General features: G+C 43.9%; 1 protein-coding gene across 4 annotated transcripts in view; it reads right to left on the reverse strand.

Annotated features, from left to right (window-relative positions):
- The window catches only part of LOC139762340 (dachshund homolog 1-like), a 138,558-nt gene that overhangs the window by 32,469 nt on the left and 83,072 nt on the right, over positions 1-23,017 (reverse strand). For 2 of the 4 annotated variants that reach the window (XM_071687021.1, XM_071687019.1), the window contains exon 2: positions 21,505-21,626. In XM_071687021.1, the coding sequence (XP_071543122.1) occupies positions 21,505-21,626 (122 nt within the window). Of the gene's footprint in view, positions 1-21,504; positions 21,633-23,017 lie in introns of all 4 variants that reach the window. The other 2 variants (XM_071687020.1, XM_071687018.1) reach the window with 1 other exon arrangement.

Raw genomic sequence — 23,017 nt, forward strand, 5'->3', positions numbered from 1 at the left:
TTTTCCCATAAGATATAAACAAAGGATCACGTCTGACTGTGACGTCATCTGCATACCCATATTGTTCAAATGTCTTTTGTTTAAAGAAAAATCAACAGATAACAAGATACAATAGATGACTTGGTAGTACGTTTGAGGTTTAAATTGACTAAGTCATCCACAGGACTCTCACAGTCCACACAGTAATATCTATAACTTAGATTACCATTAGATAACTTAAGAATTCCACCCACCACCCACAGTAGCTTCGCGTCAGCCACCAGGGAGTGTTAACAGCATCCAACTGTTAATCAACGGGAGAGCGACACGTGAAGAGCTCCCTCCCTTCTGTTCCTGTGGTGTGCGGTAAGGGCGTTCATGTCTGTGTGGTTGCCGTGGGCTGCGCGGCTCCACACCCCAGCCACACACCTCACCACACACCCACAACGTGGGACAACCCCGAGGACGGTGGAGGGAAAGGAGTGTTCATCTCGCTCTAAGGATGATCAGAACCAGAATTAATAGGGTTCAATTGCTAAAATAGGCTTGAGGTACTTAGATTTGCCCCTAGTCGAAGAGAGAGGGGTGATGAGTGACCTGATCATAGGTCTTTTCCGTCGAAGAGAGAAGGGTGATGAGTGACCTGATCATAGGTCTTTTCCGTCGAAGAGAGAAGGGTGGTGAGTGACTTGATCATAGCTCTTTTTCGTCGAAGAGGGAGGGGTGATGAGTGACCTGATCACAACTCTTTTCCGTCGAAGAGAGAAGGGTGATGAGTGACTTGATCATACCGGATCACATGCAATACAATACAGAACAGAGAAGGGGGCCAAGTGAGGATTTTATTTTTGAGGTTCAGTCCTGTTCTTAACGCTACCTTGCTAACGCGGAAAATGGCGAATATATATATATATATATATATATATATATATATAAAGAATGTGAACATTAATCCTTAAAGGTAAAGATATATTCCATGTATAGTGTGTGTTTCGCTGCTTCTGGACGAGGAGATGTTACCGGGCTCCTCCCGCTTGAGGCTACACAAGGAATGAATAGTAATGTTCGGCGAAGCTGTACTATCGTCGAGGAACTTATCGCTCTCAAGGAGTCCAGCTTTTCCCTGCTCCTTACTGTAGCGCAGCCTCGAAGGTGCAGGAGCTTCATGATAATGGTCTTGTTGTTATAGACAGCAATGATGATAATGATAATGATAATGTTGATTATAACAATAATTATAATAATAATGCAAATTAGATTTAGAATTGTTTCCCGTCAATAGGTGTTTATAGGCATACAGTGATTAACTCCTTGAACACGACGGAACGACCCTTGAGAGCACGACGGAACGACCCTTAAGAGCACGACGGAACGACCCTTGTTCACGACGGTACTACCCTTGTGCACGACGTTACTGCCCTTGAACACGACGGTACGACCCTTGAGAGCAAGATGGTACGACCCTTCCACACGACGGTACGACCCTTGAGAGCAAGACGGTACGACCCTTTAACTCGACGGTACGACCTCTGAACACGACGGTACGACCCTTGTAAGCAAGACGGTACGACCTCTGAGCACGACGGTACGATCTTTGAGAGAACGACGAACGACCCTTGGGCACGACGATACGACCCTTGAACACGACAGAACGACCCTTGAACACGACGGCACGACCCTTGAGAACGCCGGTGCGACCCTTGAGAACGCCGGTGCGACCCGCGAGAACGCCAACACGACAAATTGAACACGACTATGCTCCCACTGGACACGACGGGCCTATCCTTTGTTCTGGCACTTCAAAGGGCTAATTCAAAGGTCACGCTGCCGTGCTTAAGGCTCAAGAGGGAGGTGTGGAGGGAAGGAAGGAAGGGGGATGGAGGAGCGGGGCACTCAGGTGTGTTGGGGGTTTAACAGGAGCGAAGGAGGAGGAGGAGGAAGGGGGCGGCGTTGTTGAGTGGGTGGGGGTGGAAGGTATGTATGACAGGTCAGTGGAAGAAGCATCAAGAAAAATTATAGAACATGTCTATTAAGGAGGGGAATAATTTGGATAATTGTACGTTCGACTCGACAAGACGGGAGACTGATGGGGCAACGGTGGGCGGCCCGACCTCCTGCTGCATTGTGCTAAATATGAGGTTTGTAGTGCCACCGACCGTACAACACGGCCAGGGGGGGAGGAAAAAAATGATATTAATTCCCGAAACCACAGGGTGAAGTAGCGGGAGGAGTGAGGGAACAACTATGCATGATTTCACGGTTTTAAGCGGTTGCCTCAGAGAAGACCAGAAGCTGAAAGAAAGAGGAACGGGTGGAAAACGCATCTTAAAGTGTAGATATCAAGGGGGAGGAGGGGAGAAGGAGGAGGAGCAACGAGTTCAGACAGACACCAAAGCTTTTTCTTACGTCCGCCTTAATCTGCCTTTTCTGTCTCGCATATTTATATAATCTCTCTCACTATCTCGCCTTCATTTCCGCTCCATTTCTTGTTGCATCCAAGACTTGGCCTCGATCACAGCTGTTGTCTGTGACTAGAGCTATTTATTGATGATTATAAAAATGATAATAATAATAATGATAATAATATTAATGATAACAATAATGATTGATGATGATGATAATAATAATAATAATAATAATAATAATAATAATAATAATAATAATAATAATAATAATAAAAATAATAATGATAATAATAATAATAAGTATGAAGTCTGTTGGGGATGAGAGAGCTTGGGAAGTGAGTCAGTTGTTGTTCGCTGATGATACAGCGCTGGTGGCTGATTCATGTGAGAAACTGCAGAAGCTGGTGACTGAGTTTGGTAAAGTGTGTGAAAGAAGAAAGTTAAGAGTAAATGTGAATAAGAGCAAGGTTATTAGGTACAGTAGGGTTGAGGGTCAAGTCAATTTGGAGGTAAGTTTGAATGGAGAAAAACTGGAGGAAGTAAAGTGTTTTAGATATCTGGGAGTGGATCTGGCAGCGGATGGAACCATGGAAGCGGAAGTGGATCATAGGGTGGGGGAGGGGGCGAAAATTCTGGGAGCCTTGAAGAATGTGTGGAAGTCGAGAACATTATCTCGGAAAGCAAAAATGGGTATGTTTGAAGGAATAGTGGTTCCAACAATGTTGTATGGTTGCGAAGCGTGGGCTATGGATAGAGTTGTGCGCAGGAGGATGGATGTGCTGGAAATGAGATGTTTGAGGACAATGTGTGGTGTAAGGTGGTTTGATCGAGTAAGTAACGTAAGGGTAAGAGAGATGTGTGGAAATAAAAAGAGTGTGGTTGAGAGAGCAGAAGAGGATGTTTTGAAATGGTTTGGGCACATGGAGAGAATGAGTGAGGAAAGATTGACCAAGAGGATATATGTGTCGGAGGTGGAGGGAACGAGGAGAAGAGGGAGACCAAATTGGAGGTGGAAAGACGGAGTGAAAAAGATTTTGTGTGATCGGGGCCTGAACATGCAGGAGGGTGAAAGGAGGGCAAGGAATAGAGTGAATTGGAGCGATGTGGTATACCGGGGTTGACGTGCTGTCAGTGGGTTGAATCAGGGCATGTGAAGCGTCTGGGGTAAACCATGGAAAGCTGTGTAGGTATGTATATTTGCGTGTGTGGACGTATGTATATACATGTGTATGGGGGTGGGTTAGGCCATTTCTTTCGTCTGTTTCCTTGCGCTACCTCGCAAACGCGGGAGACAGCGACAAAAAAAAAATGATAATAATAATGATAATAATAATAACAATAATAATGATAATAATGATAATAATAATGATAATGATGATAATTATGATTATGATATGATGATAATGAAAATCATAACAATAATAACAATGACAATATGACCTACTATTACTACTACTACTACTTCTAACAATATGTGATGATGATCATTACGATAATAATTATAACAGTAAGAACGATGATCATGATAGTGATATCCTCATTTGGCTGTTTCCTCTGTTCCTTCTTTAGGAGTAATACATGAGGGGAGGATTTCCAACCCCTCCCTGCTCCCTCCGCTTTTAGTCGCCTTCTACGACACGCAGGGAATACGTGGGCAGCACTATTCTCGCTCCCCTAAACCCAGGGACAGTGAATATTGTGGGTACAAAAAGCTCAGAAGCGACATGATTGTGAAAGTTACACATAATTAGGCAACTGTCCTGAGGACATGAATTACGAAATGGGATTGACAGTAGAGAAAGTTGAGAGTGCATATCTGAAATCTTGTCGACTATGTCACTTAAGGAGGATCAAATGTCAAGGGAGTGGAAGGAGGCGAATGTCGTACTCATCTTTCAGAAAGGAGACAGGGAAATTGTACTGAAATACAGACCAGTCCCTCCGACGAGTACGTTCTGTAAGACGCAGGAAAAGACATTCAGAAAGCAAATGTGAGACTAGATGAAAAGGGGAAACTGAATAGATGAGACAGTACAAAGAAAAGTGAGGCCATGTACAACAAATCTCTCATACTTCTAAGAGAGAGTAAGCTCTGTTTTAGACCAGAAAAAAGCATGGATTGAGTATGTGTTCCTGGACTGTTAGAAGGCATTGATACCGTGCTGCATAGGAAGCTGGTAAAGAAGTTGGATCTTCAGGTAGAAATAAGAAGGAAACTCCTTCAATCGACAGAAAATTACCTTAGCTCCAGAGAGCATGGGACGCCTTGAAATGGGTTGTGGTTACTGGCGGAACCACTGCTCTTCTTGATCATTGTAACTGACACGCAAGAAGAAATAGACTCATCCATGAATATGTCTATAGTAATGCCAGAAACATGAGGGTAACAGGGAATGATGAGGATTGCATCATCTTAAAAAGGGACTTAAGCAAACTATAGGAATTTGGTCAGATGCAAAGTTGGTGAAACTCAGCGCAAGTAAATGTACAGTAATGAAGATGGGTCACAGGGCTCAGGACGAATATCATCCACTAGGGAATAAGATGTAGGAGCCTGTGTGTGAGGGGAAGACTTGGGAGACGACGTTGTGACCATTTGGTCGGTAAAGCTGCCCCTCTGGAGGAATGTGAGGGAGACGAACTGTTTGCTGGGAAATATTCAGAACTGCATCTAAGTATAGTGATGAAGAAATATTCGACAAAATATTCTCAGCACACATTCTGCTTTCCGAGTTAGTCCCTGCCCTTAAGGAAGTATGAAGAAATGATAGAGAATGTCCAGAGGAAGGCAACAACTATGGTGCCATAATTCAGAGACTTGAGTTACAGTGAGAGATTCGGTTCCATAGATTTGCTCACCATGGAAGAGAAAAGAGCAAGGATTAACCTGATCACAAATCTCAAGTATCTACATCGGCCTGATGATGTTGACAGTGTACACTTCATCGAAAAATGTGGGTAGAGGAACCAGGCGTCATGACGCGAAGATAAAGAAGAAAAATTCTGGAAAATAAAATTAGGAAGAACCTTCAGAGTCTCATAATGGCGGATGAATAGGGAGAAGTAAATGATCAAATCATAAATCTAACCGTATACAAAAGTTTAAAATGATGTACAACAGTAGAGAATATTGGATAGATGGGGGATCCAGAAATGTACAACTCCCTCCCCGTACTGTACAAAACAGGGCAATCATCATTTACTAGCAAGGAATGACCAAGTCTGCTTTCACATACGAAGGATATCCACAAGTTCTACAGTGATCTGATGCATGACTGGTAAAGTTCTACCTGAAAATGAATAATGAAAATGGAACACAGAGGAGGAAGTGCTCGCTCTGTGTGTCATCTGTGGCACACAAGTTACATAGATCTATGTGAGAGAGGGACTTGTGGGGGGGGGGGGGGGGGTCGACATTATGCCCTGCCTTATCAAAAGGGCATCAGGAGAATTCTTAAAGATTATGTTAGTGATGCATTTAAGTACTTGGATAAGGAGTCACCTTACTTAAAGAGATATAAGTCCCAAGTATAAAAGGGTCCAAATGAAGGCAGCAAAGATGGTACCTAAAACAAGAGAGATGAGTCAGAGGCTATAAATCTGCGTACAATGGAAGAGAGAAAAATTAACGAGAATTGATCACACTCTCAATGAATCAGTGTGACACTACTGACATTGGACTTTTTTCAGAACGACACACACAGAGAAACGACGACCAAAGGATCTTAGTGGTTATCGCTGCTGTCTGGGACACATTCATGGATCGCCCGGGGTCGAGTCCGTATAGATTCGAATCCTGGTCGTGGTAGCTGGTCCACAGTTAGCCTAGCTTTTCATCCTCCACTAGGAGCTGGTCGATGAAATGTGTACCTGGCTTAGGCAAGGATATATATATATATATATATATATATATATATATATATATATATATATATATATATATATATATATATATATATATATATATATATATATATATGTATATACAGATAGATAGATAGATAGATAGATAGATAGATAGATAGATAAATAGATAGCTTAACGGAAGCTAACAACGCCAGCTAACACCATCAGTGTAGCTTAACGGAAGCTAACAACGCCAGCTAACACCATCACTGTAGCTTAACGGAAGCTAACAACGCCCAGCTAACACCATCACTGTAGCTTAACGGAAGCTAACAACGCCAGCTAACACCATCAGTGTAGCTTAACGGAAGCTAACAACGCCCAGCTAACACCATCAGTGTAGCTTAACGGAAGCTAACAACGCCCAGCTAACACCATCAGTGTAGCTTAACGGAAGCTAACAACGCCCAGCTAACACCATCACTGTAGCTTACGGAAGCTAACAACGCCAGCTAACACCATCAGTGTAGCTTAACGGAAGCTAACAACGCCAGCTAACACCATCAGTGTAGCTTAACGGAAGCTAACAACGCCAGCTAACACCATCACTGTAGCTTAACGGAAGCTAACAACGCCAGCTAACACCATCACTGTAGCTTACGGAAGCTAACAACGCCAGCTAACACCATCAGTGTAGCTTAACGGAAGCTAACAACGCCCAGCTAACACCATCACTGTAGCTTAACGGAAGCTAACAACGCCAGCTAACACCATCACTGTAGCTTAACGGAAGCTAACAACGCCAGCTAACACCATCACTGTAGCTTAACGGAAGCTAACAACGCCAGCTAACACCATCAGTGTAGCTTAACGGAAGCTAACAACGCCAGCTAACACCATCACTGTAGCTTAACGGAAGCTAACAACGCCCAGCTAACACCATCACTGTAGCTTAACGGAAGCTAACAACGCCAGCTAACACCATCACTGTAGCTTAACGGAAGCTAACAACGCCCAGCTAACACCATCACTGTAGCTTACGGAAGCTAACAACGCCCAGCTAACACCATCACTGTAGCTTAACGGAAGCTAACAACGCCAGCTAACACCATCAGTGTAGCTTAACGGAAGCTAACAACGCCCAGCTAACACCATCACTGTAGCTTACGGAAGCTAACAACGCCCAGCTAACACCATCACTGTAGCTTAACGGAAGCTAACAACGCCAGCTAACACCATCACTGTAGCTTACGGAAGCTAACAACGCCAGCTAACACCATCAGTGTAGCTTAACGGAAGCTAACAACGCCAGCTAACACCATCAGTGTAGCTTAACGGAAGCTAACAACGCCCAGCTAACACCATCACTGTAGCTTAACGGAAGCTAACAACGCCCAGCTAACACCATCAGTGTAGCTTAACGGAAGCTAACAACGCCAGCTAACACCATCACTGTAGCTTACGGAAGCTAACAACGCCAGCTAACACCATCACTGTAGCTTACGGAAGCTAACAACGCCAGCTAACACCATCAGTGTAGCTTAACGGAAGCTAACAACGCCAGCTAACACCATCAGTGTAGCTTAACGGAAGCTAACAACGCCAGCTAACACCATCAGTGTAGCTTAACGGAAGCTAACAACGCCCAGCTAACACCATCACTGTAGCTTAACGGAAGCTAACAACGCCCAGCTAACACCATCACTGTAGCTTACGGAAGCTAACAACGCCAGCTAACACCATCACTGTAGCTTACGGAAGCTAACAACGCCAGCTAACACCATCAGTGTAGCTTAACGGAAGCTAACAACGCCAGCTAACACCATCACTGTAGCTTACGGAAGCTAACAACGCCAGCTAACACCATCACTGTAGCTTAACGGAAGCTAACAACGCCCAGCTAACACCATCAGTGTAGCTTAACGGAAGCTAACAACGCCAGCTAACACCATCAGTGTAGCTTAACGGAAGCTAACAACGCCCAGCTAACACCATCAGTGTAGCTTAACGGAAGCTAACAACGCCAGCTAACACCATCACTGTAGCTTAACGGAAGCTAACAACGCCAGCTAACACCATCACTGTAGCTTAACGGAAGCTAACAACGCCCAGCTAACACCATCAGTGTAGCTTAACGGAAGCTAACAACGCCAGCTAACACCATCACTGTAGCTTAACGGAAGCTAACAACGCCCAGCTAACACCATCAGTGTAGCTTAACGGAAGCTAACAACGCCAGCTAACACCATCAGTGTAGCTTAACGGAAGCTAACAACGCCCAGCTAACACCATCAGTGTAGCTTAACGGAAGCTAACAACGCCCAGCTAACACCATCAGTGTAGCTTAACGGAAGCTAACAACGCCCAGCTAACACCATCAGTGTAGCTTAACGGAAGCTAACAACGCCCAGCTAACACCATCACTGTAGCTTACGGAAGCTAACAACGCCAGCTAACACCATCAGTGTAGCTTAACGGAAGCTAACAACGCCCAGCTAACACCATCACTGTAGCTTAACGGAAGCTAACAACGCCCAGCTAACACCATCACTGTAGCTTACGGAAGCTAACAACGCCAGCTAACACCATCACTGTAGCTTAACGGAAGCTAACAACGCCAGCTAACACCATCACTGTAGCTTAACGGAAGCTAACAACGCCAGCTAACACCATCACTGTAGCTTAACGGAAGCTAACAACGCCCAGCTAACACCATCACTGTAGCTTAACGGAAGCTAACAACGCCCAGCTAACACCATCACTGTAGCTTAACGGAAGCTAACAACGCCAGCTAACACCATCACTGTAGCTTAACGGAAGCTAACAACGCCCAGCTAACACCATCACTGTAGCTTAACGGAAGCTAACAACGCCCAGCTAACACCATCAGTGTAGCTTAACGGAAGCTAACAACGCCAGCTAACACCATCACTGTAGCTTAACGGAAGCTAACAACGCCCAGCTAACACCATCACTGTAGCTTACGGAAGCTAACAACGCCAGCTAACACCATCAGTGTAGCTTAACGGAAGCTAACAACGCCCAGCTAACACCATCACTGTAGCTTAACGGAAGCTAACAACGCCCAGCTAACACCATCACTGTAGCTTAACGGAAGCTAACAACGCCCAGCTAACACCATCACTGTAGCTTAACGGAAGCTAACAACGCCAGCTAACACCATCACTGTAGCTTACGGAAGCTAACAACGCCAGCTAACACCATCACTGTAGCTTAACGGAAGCTAACAACGCCCAGCTAACACCATCAGTGTAGCTTAACGGAAGCTAACAACGCCAGCTAACACCATCACTGTAGCTTAACGGAAGCTAACAACGCCAGCTAACACCATCAGTGTAGCTTAACGGAAGCTAACAACGCCAGCTAACACCATCAGTGTAGCTTAACGGAAGCTAACAACGCCAGCTAACACCATCAGTGTAGCTTAACGGAAGCTAACAACGCCAGCTAACACCATCAGTGTAGCTTAACGGAAGCTAACAACGCCCAGCTAACACCATCACTGTAGCTTACGGAAGCTAACAACGCCAGCTAACACCATCACTGTAGCTTAACGGAAGCTAACAACGCCAGCTAACACCATCACTGTAGCTTAACGGAAGCTAACAACGCCCAGCTAACACCATCAGTGTAGCTTAACGGAAGCTAACAACGCCAGCTAACACCATCAGTGTAGCTTAACGGAAGCTAACAACGCCAGCTAACACCATCACTGTAGCTTAACGGAAGCTAACAACGCCCAGCTAACACCATCAGTGTAGCTTAACGGAAGCTAACAACGCCAGCTAACACCATCAGTGTAGCTTAACGGAAGCTAACAACGCCAGCTAACACCATCACTGTAGCTTAACGGAAGCTAACAACGCCAGCTAACACCATCAGTGTAGCTTAACGGAAGCTAACAACGCCAGCTAACACCATCAGTGTAGCTTAACGGAAGCTAACAACGCCAGCTAACACCATCACTGTAGCTTAACGGAAGCTAACAACGCCAGCTAACACCATCACTGTAGCTTACGGAAGCTAACAACGCCCAGCTAACACCATCACTGTAGCTTAACGGAAGCTAACAACGCCAGCTAACACCATCACTGTAGCTTAACGGAAGCTAACAACGCCCAGCTAACACCATCACTGTAGCTTACGGAAGCTAACAACGCCAGCTAACACCATCACTGTAGCTTAACGGAAGCTAACAACGCCCAGCTAACACCATCAGTGTAGCTTAACGGAAGCTAACAACGCCAGCTAACACCATCAGTGTAGCTTAACGGAAGCTAACAACGCCAGCTAACACCATCAGTGTAGCTTAACGGAAGCTAACAACGCCAGCTAACACCATCAGTGTAGCTTAACGGAAGCTAACAACGCCAGCTAACACCATCAGTGTAGCTTAACGGAAGCTAACAACGCCAGCTAACACCATCAGTGTAGCTTAACGGAAGCTAACAACGCCAGCTAACACCATCAGTGTAGCTTAACGGAAGCTAACAACGCCAGCTAACACCATCAGTGTAGCTTAACGGAAGCTAACAACGCCCAGCTAACACCATCAGTGTAGCTTAACGGAAGCTAACAACGCCAGCTAACACCATCACTGTAGCTTAACGGAAGCTAACAACGCCCAGCTAACACCATCAGTGTAGCTTAACGGAAGCTAACAACGCCAGCTAACACCATCACTGTAGCTTAACGGAAGCTAACAACGCCAGCTAACACCATCACTGTAGCTTAACGGAAGCTAACAACGCCCAGCTAACACCATCACTGTAGCTTAACGGAAGCTAACAACGCCCAGCTAACACCATCACTGTAGCTTAACGGAAGCTAACAACGCCCAGCTAACACCATCAGTGTAGCTTAACGGAAGCTAACAACGCCCAGCTAACACCATCAGTGTAGCTTAACGGAAGCTAACAACGCCCAGCTAACACCATCAGTGTAGCTTAACGGAAGCTAACAACGCCCAGCTAACACCATCACTGTAGCTTAACGGAAGCTAACAACGCCAGCTAACACCATCACTGTAGCTTAACGGAAGCTAACAACGCCAGCTAACACCATCAGTGTAGCTTAACGGAAGCTAACAACGCCAGCTAACACCATCACTGTAGCTTAACGGAAGCTAACAACGCCAGCTAACACCATCAGTGTAGCTTAACGGAAGCTAACAACGCCAGCTAACACCATCAGTGTAGCTTAACGGAAGCTAACAACGCCCAGCTAACACCATCACTGTAGCTTAACGGAAGCTAACAACGCCCAGCTAACACCATCAGTGTAGCTTAACGGAAGCTAACAACGCCAGCTAACACCATCACTGTAGCTTAACGGAAGCTAACAACGCCCAGCTAACACCATCAGTGTAGCTTAACGGAAGCTAACAACGCCCAGCTAACACCATCACTGTAGCTTAACGGAAGCTAACAACGCCCAGCTAACACCATCACTGTAGCTTAACGGAAGCTAACAACGCCCAGCTAACACCATCAGTGTAGCTTAACGGAAGCTAACAACGCCCAGCTAACACCTGTCAGTGTAGCTTAACGGAAAGCTAACAACGCCCAGCTAACACCATCACTGTAGCTTAACGGAAGCTAACAACGCCCAGCTAACACCATCAGTATAATCTACAACAGAAGTCGATAACATTCAGTAAATAACTTTACTAATAACTACCAGACAGCTAAGGTTATGATCAGAGTACATTCCTCGTGTTATGCTCTGGGATTCGAGAACCTAACACCATGCAAACCAAACTCCATGTGTTATTAGAACGTCGAATGGAGGAGACGTAGGTGTTATGACAGAACAGATAACACCCCATGAGAGTAGAACTCCCTCCTCGTACAGTACAAGTGATGGGGCACCATGAGTGTAGAACTCCCTCCTCGTACAGTACAAGAGATGGGGACACCATGAGTGTAGAACTCCCTCCTCGTACAGTACAAGAGATGGGGACACCAAGAGTGTAGAACTCCCTCCTCGTACAGTACAAGAGAAGGGAACCCACGAGTGTAGAACTCCCTTTCCGTACAGTACAATTAGGTAACTACTATAGGTAATTTCACACGAGGCACACACTCAGAATAGTAGCAATGCCTACAAGGATCATACGTGTAGTGAGTGCGTATAATATTAGAATTATCTCTAACAGCTGAAGGTGTTGAAATATAATTCAACTGATGGTTATAATTTGACGTTGACGCCCTTAATGACCCCTGGACGTTAACAAGCCAAATGCTCAAATAATCATCCGACCAAACCAAACTGTTTACCTGGCGCTCCCTCGCTGGCACAAGGGGTGGCAATGCTGTTTCCTGCGGGGCGGGGTGGCGCCGTGAATGGATGAAGGCAAGCAAGTATGAATATAAATGTGCATATAAGTATACGTGTGTATGTGTATGTTTTTGTATATATATGTACGTGCATGTGCGTGTATGTACACATGTATGTATACGAGTGGATGGGTCTTTCATCGTGTTTCCTGGCGCCAAGTTCCCAAGTGCACTTTCGTGTATCAATCACATCATCAGGGGAGACACAAGAGAGAAATATGTCAGTTGATATACATCGAAGAGACTAAGCTAGGACGCTACTTGGTAAACATGCGATTGTCCAAGACTTGGACAAATTGGAGGTGGAAAGATGGAGTGAAAAAGATTTTGAGTGATCGGGGCCTGAACATGCAGGAAGGAGAAAGGCGTGCAAGGAATAGAGTGAATTGGAACGATGTTATATACCGGGGTCGACGTGCTGTCAATGGATTGAACCAGGGCATGTGAAGTTTCTGGGGTAAACCACAGAAAGTTTTGTGGGGCCTGGATGTGGAAAGGGAGCTGTGGTTTTGGTGCATTATACATGACAGCTAGAGACTGAGTGTGAACGAATGTGGCCTTTGGGGGGGAGGGAGTTGTCATTTCGTGTGTGGCGGGGTGGCGACGGAATGAATATGGGCAGACAGCATGAATTATGTACATGTGTATATATGTTTATGTCTGTGTATATGTCTCTGTGTGGATATATATGTATATGTTGAGATGTATAGATATGGATATGTGTGTGTGTGGATGTGTATGTATATACATGTGTGTGTGGGTGGGTTGGGCCATTCTTTCGTCTGTTTTCTTGCGCTACCTCGCTAACGCGGGAGACAGCGACAAAGTATAATGAGTATATATATATATATATATATATATATATATATATATATATATATATATATATATATATATATATATATAATTCTTTATTTTGCTTTGTCGCTGTCTCCCGCGTTTGCGAGGTAGCGCAAGGAAACAGACGAAAGAAATGGCCCAACCCACCCCCATACACATGTATATACATACACGTCCACACACGCAAATACACACACCTATACATCTCAATGTACACATATATATACACACACAGACACACACATATACACCCATGCACACAATTCACACTGTCTGCCTTTATTCATTCCCATCGCCACCTCGCCACACATGGAATACAATCCCCCTCTCCCCTCTTATGTGCGAGGTAGCGCTAGGAAAAAAACAACAAAGGCCCCATTCGTTCACACTCAGTCTCTAGCTGTCATGCAATAATATATATATATATATATATATATATATATATATATATATATATATATATATATATATATATATATATATATATATATATACTGCTCAATCTTGTGACTATAACAGACAAAGACTATTATCCAGAATTCGTAATATAGTGTAAATATAATCTATCATTTTGCTACATACAGAATAATGTACACTACACGCCAGCAAAGGTATCATCTTGTGACGCAAGCCAGAACGAACGAACGCCACACAGTTAACCTCAAGAAGAGCGAACATCTCCCAGCCAATATTCAGTTATGGCTATCGCATCCAACGAATATAACAAGCAACGAACATCACCCACCTAATGTCAAAGGGCGAACATCACCCAGCTACCACTCGGAAAACTAATATCTCAAACGACTAACACCATTTGGCTAACGTTATAAGCAGCAAATAATATAAAACTAACAATTACAGACGACAACCACCACCCACCAGGTAATATAAGCAGATAACACACAAGTACCATTACAGTCTGCAAACTGCACCCAGCGAACACCAGAAACAGCGACTAGAACATTACAGACACCACCCAACTATCAGATACAGGATATGCGGCGACTGCCACCTAGCGACGACGTTAACGAGAGCGACCACCGTCTGGGGAACATAATAAAAATGCTCGCTGGGCATCCGTCACCACACAGCTCCTCAGCGGCACTGCTCCACCGACCATAAAGAACAAGTGACTGGTTGCGCTTTTGGGAAACCTGGCAGCCAATTGTGATTCACGCACAGACCCACATTGTTCTTTTGTGAAGCTTATTGGGTAATAAAGTCTTGTCGAGTCCCTAGGTGGGGGAAGGGGTCTCTCAGCCAGCGACATAAATTCTAAATTGTTTTCTTTGATCTGGCGCGCATAAGGAGAGCGCTGATTGGTCAAGAATTTTGGGCAGGATTTTTTTTTTCCTTTTTCTTTTTTTTTAATAATAGATGGTGGACTATTCATTAGTTTTTTCTTTCATTTCATATAAAGTTTCATAAATTGCGTTCCCAGCTGCCACGCAAAAGGTCCGGGTTCGAATCCTTGCTGTTAGAGGGCATTATGTGTTTATATATATATATATATATATATATATATATATATATATATATATATATATATATATATATATATATATATATATATATATATATATATATATATATATATATATATATATATATATATATTTCTTTCTTTCATACTATTCGCCATTTTCCGCGTTAGCGAGGTAGCGTTAAGAACAGAGGACTGGACTTTTGAGGGAATATCCTCACCTGGCCCCCTTCTCTGTTCCTTCTTTTGGAAAATAAAAAAAAGAAAGGGAGAGGGGAAGATTTCCAGCCTCCCGCTCCCTTCCCTTTTAGTCGCCTTCTACGACACAAAGGGAATACGTGGGAAGTATTCTTTCTCCCCAATCCCCAGGGATAATATATATATATATATATATATATATATATATATATATATATATATATATATATATATATATATATTAGCAAATGAAACACACTACGATATATTCACTTGAGACAAAAGGCTGTAAAATACCAACCAACCTCTTATTCTGTCGACCATTTGACTCGACACGTTACTTCTCAGAACAACTACGATACCTGTGCTGAAAAGGGGAGGAATCTACAATAGCCGGAGAGTATAATGCTATACGTCTGGCCGCACCGCCTGTGACCACATAAAATTCAAATTACAGCTTGGGATGTGGCAGCAGTAAATAAGAATTGTGGCACAGATTAAAGCCTGGTCTTTGACCTCCATACTGCTCGTGTGTATGTGTGTGTGTGTGTGTGTGTGTCTATATATATATATATATATATATATATATATATATATATATATATATATATATATATAGACACACACACACACACACACACACAAGCACACATAGCGTGGGCTATAGATACAGTTGTGCGGAGGAGGGTGGATGTGTTGAAAATGAGATGTTTGAGGACAATATATGGTGTGAGGTGGTTTGATCGAGTAAGTAATGAAAGAGTATGAGATGCGTGGTAATGAAAAGAGTGTGGTTGAGAGAGCAGAAGAGGATAGTTGAGAGAGCAGAAGAGGATGGTTGAGAGAGCAGAAGAGGGTGCTTTGAAATGGTTTGGTCACATGGAGAGAATGAGTGAGGAAAGATTGACAAAGAGGATATATATGTCAGAGGTGGAGGGAACGACGAGAAGTGGGAGGCCAAATTGGTGGTGGAAAGGTGGAGTGAAAAAGATTTTAAGCGATCGGGACCTGAACATGCAGGAGGGTGAAAGGCGTGCAAGGAATAGAGTGAATTGGAACGATGCGGTATACCGGGGTCAACGTGCTGTCAATGGATTGAACCAGGGTATGTGAAGCGTCTGGGGTAAACCATGGAAAGTTTTGTGGAGCCTGGATGTGGAAGGGGAGCTGTGGTTTCGGTGCATTATACATGACAGCTAGAGTCTGAGTGTGATCGAATGTGGCCTTTGTTGTCTTTCCTAGCGCTATCTCGCGCGCATGCAGGGGGAGGGGGTTGTCATTTCATGTGTGGCGAGGTGGCGACGGAAATGAATAAAGGCAGCAAGTATGAATTAGGTACATGTGTATATATGTATATGTCTGTGTATGTATACATATGTATACGTTGAAATGTATAGGTATGTATATGTGCGTGTTTGGACGTGTATGTACATACATGTGTATGTGGGTGGAGACCTGACTGTTAAAGGAAGAAAGGTTACATGAAGAGGAAGAGGAAGAGAATTTCACAGCGCAGTCGTTCGAGGGAAGAAGGAGGCATCATAACAGTCAATACTTGAATGGCCTTGGTGTCCACAAAGAAGCGGTGGGAAGCAGCAGCCAAAAGCGTAACACAGTCCTGGAAACTGACGGAGGAGTGAGTGGCTGAGGGAGGTGGTATACTTCCACACTGCAGAGCATCTGTTGGACTCACAGAGTCTCTGTAAACCTAATTCATCCCAGAAGGTTTCCCAAAGTCAGCTGGGAGTCGGGGATGATGTCAGTGGGCCGTTACTCCTGTGGGGGCTGTGGTGACCTGGTTGTGACCGACGGTGCTGGGGAGATAGGCTGAGCCTTCAACTTGAGGATGGGGCAGTCTGGCTGAGTGATGACGAAGGACAAGGTGGTTTTTGGGGGGCTCGTTCAGGGTAGGGTTGATATTCTTTGCTCAGTGTCATCAATACGTGTGTGTGTGTGTGTGTGTGTGTGTGTGTGTGTGTGTGTGTGTGTGTGTGTGTGTATCACAACTCAAGCTAGCCGCCAGAGCCTCAACAGCAGCCACCACCTACTTACGTCAGGGATTCCCATCGCCTCGAAGATATTCTTTCATCGTGTATGCAGTAGATTACTGAGTGGGTGGGAGGAGGAGGATAACACACCTCCTGGTCATTCATCTCAGCCAAAGTTTAATGCGAGGTATTTCCCGACCCCTCACTGCCGCCCGCGCCCCCGGGACCAAACAGGAAGGCTAACTAGGGAATGTCAGCATCATCCTGGCTTCTGTTATCCTGGGAAATCCACTTCTATGATCGTGAACAATCCACCTCCGTGATCTTGAATGGTCCGCTTCTGCTATCCTGCACAATCCGTTTCCGTTATCTTCAACAGTCCACTTCTGTTATCCTGAACATCCACTTGTTATCCTGAACATCCACTTGTTATCCTGAACATCCACTTGTTATCCTGAACATCCACTTGTTATCCTGAACATCCACTTGTTATCCTGAACATCCACTTGTTATCCTGAACATCCACTTGTTATCCTGAACAATTCACTTATCCTGAACAATCCACTTGTTATCCTGAACAATCCACTTGTTATCTTGAACAATCCACTTCTGGTATCTTGAACAATCCACTTCCGTAATCTTGAACAATCCACTTCTGTTATCCTGAACAATCCACTTCTGCTATCCTGAACATCTACTTGTTATCCTGAACAATTCACTTCTTTTATCTTGAACAATCCACTTCTGGTATCTTGAACAATCCACTTCCATTATCTTGAACAATCTACTTCTGTTATCCTGAACATTCCAATTGTTACCCTGAACATCCACTTCTGTTATCCAGAACATTCTGCTTCTGTCATTTTGAGCAATCCACTTCTGGTTTCTTAAGCAATCCGCTTCCGTTATCTGAACAATCCACTTCTGTTATCCTGAACAATCCCCTTCAGTTATCTTGAACAATCCACTCCTGTTATCTTGAACAATCCATTTCTGTTATCTTGGAAATTCACTTCTGTTATCTTGAATGATTCGCTGTTGTTCACACTAGACATCCACCTCTGTTAACGTGATAGATCCATTTCTCTTCACTTAGCAGAATCCAGTTCTGTTAACTTAAGGGGCCAACTTTTGTCATCTTAAGGGATCCATTTCAGTTCATCTAAGGGATCCAGTTCTGTTTACTTTAGAGAACCAATTTACGTTGAAAAGGGATCTACTTGAGGGATACACTTTTGTTAACTTAAGGGATCCACTTCTGTTTACTTTAAAGGATCCACTATGTTAACAAAAGCGATCCACTTGTGTCCACTTAATGGATCCACACACACACACACACACACACACACACACACACACACACACACACACACACGCTATGAAGATAATACAAAACAAAGATCACACCTTCTTTACAAACACTGCGTTGCAACTCATGACCAACTGAATATGCTGAAGTATTATAACTCAACGGCTGAGTGACCCATCTTCCCAAGCATGTTCACGTTATGTCTTTCAGTCTTTCCACAGAGAGAGAGAGAGAGAGAGAGAGAGAGAGAGAGAGAGAGAGAGAGAGAGAGAGAGCTAAGTCTAGGGAGAGAGGATCGAGTGAGAGGCGAGCGTACGTTCGTTTTAGTTCAATGGTGATTAATCTGGAGCCTCTCACAGCTCATAAAGTTAAATAATTGGTCAATAATGAACTAACGAGTGGTCGATAAGGCATAGTGAAGCAACGGGTCCGAGATCCCCCGAATCATTACCCACCTCGGTAATCCGGTGAAGTCCGGTTTGTTGCGATGCTCACCACTCGATAATCCGGCAATAGTCCGTTTTTTTTTTCACTGGCAACCGTCTAAGTAATCCTGCGAAGTCCGGTTTGTGCAGTGCTCACTAAGACCGGAAAAGGATGACTTAGAAACTAACATCCAAGGAAATTATGCACACAATAACAGAGCTTTACCTTTGGTTACGAGTATGCAAATTTCATCAATAGGTTGTTAAAAAAGTAAAACAAACCGGTGATAAATGGAATGAGCTAATATCTCTGCAGTACCTATAATGGGTTTGCGATAGGCTGCCGACACAGGATATCTGTGTTGTTTAGGAAGGTGAGTAAGAGTGGCTTGTGTCTGAGTCCAAATGTGAAGGACCTGGGGGAAGTGAGTAGCTGTCTGCTGATGACACGCCTCAGGTAGCAAAATCGAATGAGAAACTGTAGAAGCTGGTTTCTGAGTTTGGGATATTGTGTGAAAGGAGAGAGTTGAGAGTTAATGTAATACTAAGATTATGAAGTTTAGCAGGGAAGAGAGACAGGTGTGAGATTCACTGGAGAAAACCTGGAGGAAACAGAGCATTTAGGGTACCTGGGAGTGGACATGGCAGCGTATGGAGCCATGGAAGCGGATGTTAGCCAAAGAGTGGGTGAGGAGGGATAAGGTTCTGAGTGCCTTAAGGAGCGTGTGGATAGGGGGTTTGTGAGGAGAGAGATGGGTACAGTATGTTAGATGGTACACTTGTTCCAATGGTGAGGATGCGAGGCTACGGCCCTTGATCAAGAAGTACAGAAGAGGTGGAAGAAGAGCTTGAGGACAATATATGGTGTGAGGAAGGTTAAGCGAGCATGAAATTATAGAGTGAGAGAAGAGTGCGGTACTAAGAGGAGAATTGTTGAGAGAGAGCTGAAGAGAGTGTGCTGACAAAAGGCTTAACAAGTGGAAGAGAAGAGTGAGGAGAGGCTGACTAATGGGGCATATGTGTCAGAAGTGTGAGGGACAAGGAGAAGAGGGAGACCGAACTGGAGACGGAAAGATGAAGTGAAAGATGCTTTGAGGGGGGTCTAGCCTTAAACATGCAGAAATGTGTGAGGCGTGTATGAGACAGAGTGAATTGGAGCAGAGAGAGTGAATTGAAGCGTGTGGTATACAGTGAGCGACGTGCTGTCAATGGGCTGAACCAAGGCAACATGAAGCTGCAGGGGGAAACCATGGAAAGTCTGTCCGGTTGTGGATTGGGAGCTGCGGTTACAGCGTATCACACATGATGCTTACCTCGCTCGTGCGGGATGATAGCAAGCACATATGTATACATTATACATGACAGCTAGAGACTGTGTGTGAACGAATGTAGCCTTTGTTGTCTTTTCCTAGCGATACCTCGCGCGCGTGCGGGGAGAGGGGTGTCATTTCACGTTTGGTAGGGTGGCGACGGGAATGAATAGAGGCAGCAAGAGTGAATTATGTGCATGTGTATATATATGTATATGTCTGTGTGTGTGTGTGTGTGTATATATATATATATATATATATATATATATATATATATATATATATATATACGTTGAAATGTATAGGTATATATATGTGCGTGTGTGGACGTGTATGTATATATATGTGTATGTGGGTGGGTTGGGCCATTCTTTCATCTGTTTCTTTGCACTACCTCGCTGGCGCGGAAGACGGCGACAGAGTATAATATATAAATGAATATATATATATATAATATATATATATATATATATATATATATATATATATATATATATATATATAGATATATATATATACATATATATATTCCTATTAATCTACAGGGAATTGAAACACGATGAGTTCCCTAGTGCACTTTCGTGTAATAATCACATCAGGGGAGATGAAAGAAATATAACAGACAGTTGGCATACAACGAAGAGACGTAGCTAGAACGCCATTTGGTAAACAAGTGACTACCCGAATGTAAGTCGGGTGCGTTCTTTTAGCATCAAGCGTATGATAAACTTACTATATTCCTGGTCCAGAGATCCACGATACTCAATTTCGAGTCCTGGATGACCAGACACTCAGACAAGTGTACTTACTCCTCAAGATTAAGTAAGTTCTTCAGGGATCTCTAGTTTCACTCGCTCCTGCAATGGTTTGTGATAAAACTTTTGATGTTCGGGAAAGTTCTGAGGCGTATTTCTTAACTCATGTGAGTTATCCCTCCTCATTCTCTCTCTCTCTCTCTCTCTCTCTCTCTCTCTCTCTCTCTCTCTCTCTCTCTCTCTCTCTCTCCTTCTGCTTGTTGGAAATCTTAACTCAATTCCAGTTCTTCTTCGTTGGGAACGAACGAGATTCAGGAATCCCCAAAAACCTTTAGGCCACCAACTCTCCAACCTTGACACCGATCAACCATATATGTACAATAACCCACACATATGATTAACCACACATAAAATGAACCACTTACTAAACGTTTTCGCCTCAGCTTCTCTAACTACCTCACCTAACAAACCCCTTTAAGAACTTTTTCCCCAGCATCTCTAAGAGTAGCCATTTGTTTTGTTTACCTTCTCAAGAGATAAAAAAGAAAAGTCTCTCTTATCTTTCTGAACCAATAATTTATCATAAAACTCCAAGAGAGGGTCTCACCATGCAGATGTCCATTGGGGAATCCAGAGTTCTCCATGTGTCTCTTTTTGAGATCGAAGAGTGCGTCCTGTGTCGGCGCCATAGCCATGAAGTCTGAGGCTCTCTTGGGCGGTCGGCCGGGCCTGGAGCTGGAGGTAAGCACAAAACAGTACAAGATAAACATACCATCAGGGTTAGTAAGGAAAGGGAACCCGAGCGGTGGCCGCTCCATGCAAGGGACGCTCATGAAGGAGAAGACGAAGGGCGAGGGTCTGGAAAGATCCCAGAGGAAAAGACGAAACGAAAGGTTCTGGAAAGACCATGGAGGAGAAGACGAAAGGCGAGGGTCTGGAAAGATCATGGAGGAAAAGACGAAACGAAAGGGTCCGGAAAGATTATGGAGAAGACGATGGGCAAGGGTCTGGAAAGATGATGGAAGACGAAACGAAAGGGTCTGGAAAGACCATGGAGGAGAAGACGAAAGGCGAGGGTCTGGAAAGATCATGGAATAGAAAACGAAACGAAAGGGATTGGAAAGATCATGGAGGAGAAGACGAAACGAAAGGGTCTGGAAAGAAACTCATGGAGAAGACGAAGGGTAAGGGTCTGGAAAGATCACAGAGAAGACGAAGGGTAAAGGTCCGGAAAGAAGCTCATGGAGGAGAAGACAAAAGGTAAGGGTCTGGAAAGATCATAAAGGAGAAGACGAAGAAAAAGGGTCTGGAGAGAGAGAGAGAGAGAGAGAGAGAGAGAGAGAGAGAGAGAGAGAGAGAGAGAGAGAGAGAGAGAGAGAGAGAGAGACCCTCAACAAAACAAGAAATCTAAGAAGCTATTTCACAAATACATGACATAGATGAAAAGATCCTTCTCACAGAGAGACACACCATACTAAGACTCAGGTCTAGAGAGGATGTGACTGTGTCGATCTTTGCATCCAGTGGGGTTAGTAAGTCTACATACTCATCACAAGCCTATGCATACTGATCTATATATATCATGGTAGGGAAAGAATCTATATGTACATAAGGGACAGAGAAGACTTAAGCCTCTAAAATGAATTACAAAGACGTCAAGAAAAAGTCTTAATATTAACTGATGTAAAGCAATCTTTATCATAAGATGCAAAATGGTCTAAATTTGATGTGTGTGTATATTTGTACGGTGTGTGTGTGTGTGTGTGTGTGTGTGTATATATATATATATATATATATATATATATATATATATATATATATATATATATATATATATATGTGTGTGTGTGTGTGTGTGTGTGTGTGTATGTGTATGTGTGTGTCTCAATCACAAGGTCTGGCCACTCCTTGAGGCACTAGTGAAGGTCCACTATAACATACCAAGGCCCCGACGATAGCCCAGTCGATCCACCAATAACAAGCCAATGCATAAACAAACAGCTAGGCCGAACCACACCATCACTTTCCTTGACTGATGAATAACTCGGTGAATCCTCATACTTTTGAGGAGTTTTCAATCTTGGACCAATTCATCAGTAATCAATTGCCGGATGGGAGAA

Source organism: Panulirus ornatus, chromosome 43, assembly GCF_036320965.1.
Source record: "Panulirus ornatus isolate Po-2019 chromosome 43, ASM3632096v1, whole genome shotgun sequence".
In the NCBI taxonomy this organism is placed as follows: Eukaryota; Metazoa; Arthropoda; class Malacostraca; order Decapoda; family Palinuridae; genus Panulirus; species Panulirus ornatus.